This window comes from Carica papaya, chromosome 3, assembly GCF_054855325.1.
Source record: "Carica papaya isolate Zhongbai chromosome 3, ASM5485532v1, whole genome shotgun sequence".
NCBI lineage: Eukaryota > Viridiplantae > Streptophyta > Magnoliopsida > Brassicales > Caricaceae > Carica > Carica papaya.
In genome coordinates, this window is record NC_142311.1 from 14,022,780 (window position 1) to 14,026,443 (window position 3,664).

At 35.3% G+C, this 3,664-nt stretch overlaps 1 protein-coding gene across 1 annotated transcript; it reads right to left on the reverse strand.

The window, feature by feature from the left end:
• Nucleotides 1-352: 352 nt before the first annotated feature.
• On the reverse strand, nt 353-2,651 carry ABCI14 (trigalactosyldiacylglycerol 1). The gene is made up of 3 exons (XM_022051700.2): nt 2,444-2,651; nt 1,717-1,845; nt 353-1,410 (listed from the first exon to the last, which is right to left on the reverse strand). Exons 2-3 carry the CDS (start codon nt 1,761-1,763, stop codon nt 399-401), a joined length of 1,059 nt encoding a protein of 352 aa, XP_021907392.2. The 5' UTR covers nt 1,764-1,845; nt 2,444-2,651; the 3' UTR covers nt 353-398.
• Nucleotides 2,652-3,664: the final 1,013 nt, after the last annotated feature.

The following is a 3,664-nucleotide window of genomic DNA, read 5'->3' on the forward strand; positions in this document are numbered from 1 at the left end:
ACAAAAAGCAAGGAAAACCAATTGATCCCATAAAAAAAGACAAAGCCAAAAACCTATCCTTCATAAAGTCAAGCGTTGAACTCTAGCCACAACAGCCACAAACAAGCTAAGAAAGCTCCTCTCCCTATCACCTAAAATTCTTTTTTCATCCACAGTAACATAAAGAGGAAATTTCATGAACGCATGATTGGATTATACTATTAGGCTTTTATTTTCTTAGCAATTTTGTCTAATGGGATAAAGAATTATCAAGATCCGCAACATAAGATATTACGTTTTCCCCTTTCTTTTTCTTAAAAATAATTGATGCCCTGGCAACCAAAATGGAAGCAAATAAATATCATAGACTGACTAATCGAAAGAAAACCGATCTTCTATAAAGCATAAAGAGTAATTGATCATACACAGTTCTTTAAAGAATCTCCAGCTCCCTGGAAGAAACAATAAGATAGTGCAAAATCAGCAATAAAAATACCAACAAGAGAGATGACGACAGCTGATGTTGTTGATTCTCCAACCCCTTTTGCGCCTCCCATGGTAGTAACTCCCCAGGCACAGCTCACAATAGATATGATGGCACCGAAAACCTGTGACTTGATCATGGCACTAATAATATCCCATGATTTAAGAGCTCTTTGAGCTGAATCCAAAATAATATTAATGCTTATCCCATAAACACTATCAGCCAGGAGGGCGCTAGATGCCATCCCTATAGTGAAGCACATTAGAGTCAAGAATGGTAGCGCTATACAGGAAGCAAGTACCCTTGGTGTGACCAGGTAATCCACAGGGTTTGCCCCAAGAACTCTCAACGTGTCAGTTTGCTCAGAAACCTGCATGGTTCCCAACTCTGCAGCAAATGCACTTCCAATTCGCCCTGCAACCACAATTGATGTAACAACAGGACTCAGTTCTCTTGAGAAGGCCAGGGCTAACACCCCACCGACAGATCTATTCAGGCCTAATCTGGTAAATTCTCTAACGAACTGGATAGTGAAGGCCATTCCAACAAATGCTGAGGTCAAAAGGCATACTCCAACAGATTTTGGACCAACCCTCTCCAGCTGTTGAAGAGTATTCCTCCAGTGTACTTTACCCTTTAGAGTTCTAATAATCACTTGCCCTGCCATGACAAGAACTGATAATCCCCTCCATAGATATTCAGGAGGAGACCACTTGCTAAATAAAGTATCTGCTCCTGAATTGAGTGTCGGTGCATGGTTTGCACTGTTGTCTTCTTCCATAACAGATAAAGATGGGTGGCCATCATCTGCATTGAGGACTGCAGGCAATCTACTTTGCCATGCTGATTTTATTAGTCTAGAGCCTTGAGTTTTTCCAGCAAAGCCAAATTGAATGGAATTTGAGACTTCAGATCTAATCAAAGCATTTGAGCTCTGATAACTTCTCCTGTAATATGAGTCAAAGATTTAAAACCTTTTTTTAATGTTAGCCTTATGCCTACCTGCCTACTGTCTTTTACTTAAGTTATCTCATTCCTTTGAATGAGATAACTTAAGTAAAAGACAGTAGGCAGGTAGGCCTTTAACGAGCCAATTCTGTCTTTTTTCTATTTCTTTCATTTTTCATATAAAAAGCTTTCAGATTTGAAAATTATAAGGTGAATAATCTACTTTGAATAAGCAATACCCTGAACACACTCACAATTTTCTCGTGTACACATTCAAACACACCAAGAGAGAAGAAGACAGAGACCTGTGGTAGAAATGAAATATTGGATGAAGAAGAGAAGCTGTTTGCATGGCTGCCTGCTCTACTTGAAACTCTTCTGGGAGACTATCCTGGTTTGCTAGCACATTCAAGACTCAAGTTGTTATGAAGGCCCTGGTATAACACAACAATCAGCCGCAAGAATTTCAACTGTTTTAACATAAAAATATTTATAAATATTAAACACAAACTGCTTGTTAGTCTATCCACTGTTCTGAATGCGAAAGAAAAGAAAGTTATTTTCCATCTGTAGAAGTATTCACAGCAATACCAAGTTATAAATAGTTACAAAAAGCCTAAATTGTGAAGGATGAATTCCTTCTCAACCAACCAAACTCTTACAAAAGCTGACCAAATTGTATGCCTGCAGGACATTTGCACAATAAATTTCAGCCTCCATTGTCGTCTTCGAAGTAGTAATGAATCAAATAATCCCCGAGAACAAAAAAATAAAAGCTCGTAAAAATTACACCCAATCTAGAAACAAACTTGGTTTCAAGCCTACAGGTAGCTTTCCAACTAGAATGTGACAAATCTTCATCCTACTAGTTATAGCCTAAGCAACAAAAGTAACGCATCGAAAATAACACAAGTCCATTATTTCAATTTCTTGGAAGGAAATTGATTATAGAGCTGCCCATGTGGAACTAGAACAATTCGAAAATGGTAAATCATCAAACAGGATGTCTTAGAAAACGAATAAAATTCAAACCTGGTGAAGAATCCGGCGACTTGCAGCGGAATTTGGCTACCGCAGTCCTCTTGTAGAGCTCGTCGGAGGTGATTGCAAGGCACAGTGTTGGATTCAATGGGTGCGAGGCACACAGAATCGGCGCCCAAAATTCCTTTTGCTGCTGCTTCTTGTTGATTAGATATCACTGCCACTTGAGAGAAGGAGAGGAAGCAGTAGCCTGTTTGGAGACGATCTGGGAATTGACTGACTGAGAGACGCTATTGGTGTTGCTGTATAACAAATTGCAATCCTAAGAGCTACCTCAGAGTTTACTTGTAATGAGCGAATTAATGCTGAAGTCTTAGATTTTACTAATCGTTAACGATATCGCGATTAAAGTTTCCTTTGGCAAGCTTGTCCTCACCAGTTAACGATCGTCTTCTTCGCAGAGCACATCCATGAAGGGAGAACAGAGAGGGAGACTTCGTCGCAGCTGCTGATCGGATGTAGCAAAATGCAGCAGCTTGGTGCGGGAGGCTGGGGGAGGGGGAATTGGGAAGTATTATCTGGGCTTTGGGGTGTCTGATTTCTGATTTTCTAAAAAATACATTAATACTACGCTTGGGTAAATAATTTTTATTATTATTATATATAGAGAAAAATAAATAAGCTATAATTATTTATGTTAATATATGATTTATTTAGTTAGATAGAGTCTAGTAAATTTTAGTTATAAATAAAATAAAATATACTATTTTTTAGAAAATAATATATAAAATTTTTATGTAATAAATATATATTTGTTTCTATTTAGAATTTTAATAGATATCAAATAGTGATAAATATATATTTTGTGTTGATTACTAGTTACACATAATGAAAATTCAAATAACAAAAAAAAATTCCATCTATATAATAGAAAAAGTAAAAATATATAAAAGGATATGCATATTATAGTTGAAAAATGTATTATGATTATATTAAATAATTAGTATATTATTATTTTAATTCTAAAAATATTTTAAAATTAATTATAATAGTATTAATTTTAAATTATATAAAGCCCCTATAATTATTTTCTTAAATTAAAAAAGGGATATATAAAAATATTTTTTTCTTGATATTCTTGAAACAGTCAAATCATCACGTGAAGAAAAATAAATATTATTACAATAATATCCATAAACGAAAGGAGCTTCTCTTTTACCTAAAAGCCTTGATAAACATCAAAAAATAAATAAATATAAATTTGAAAAAATA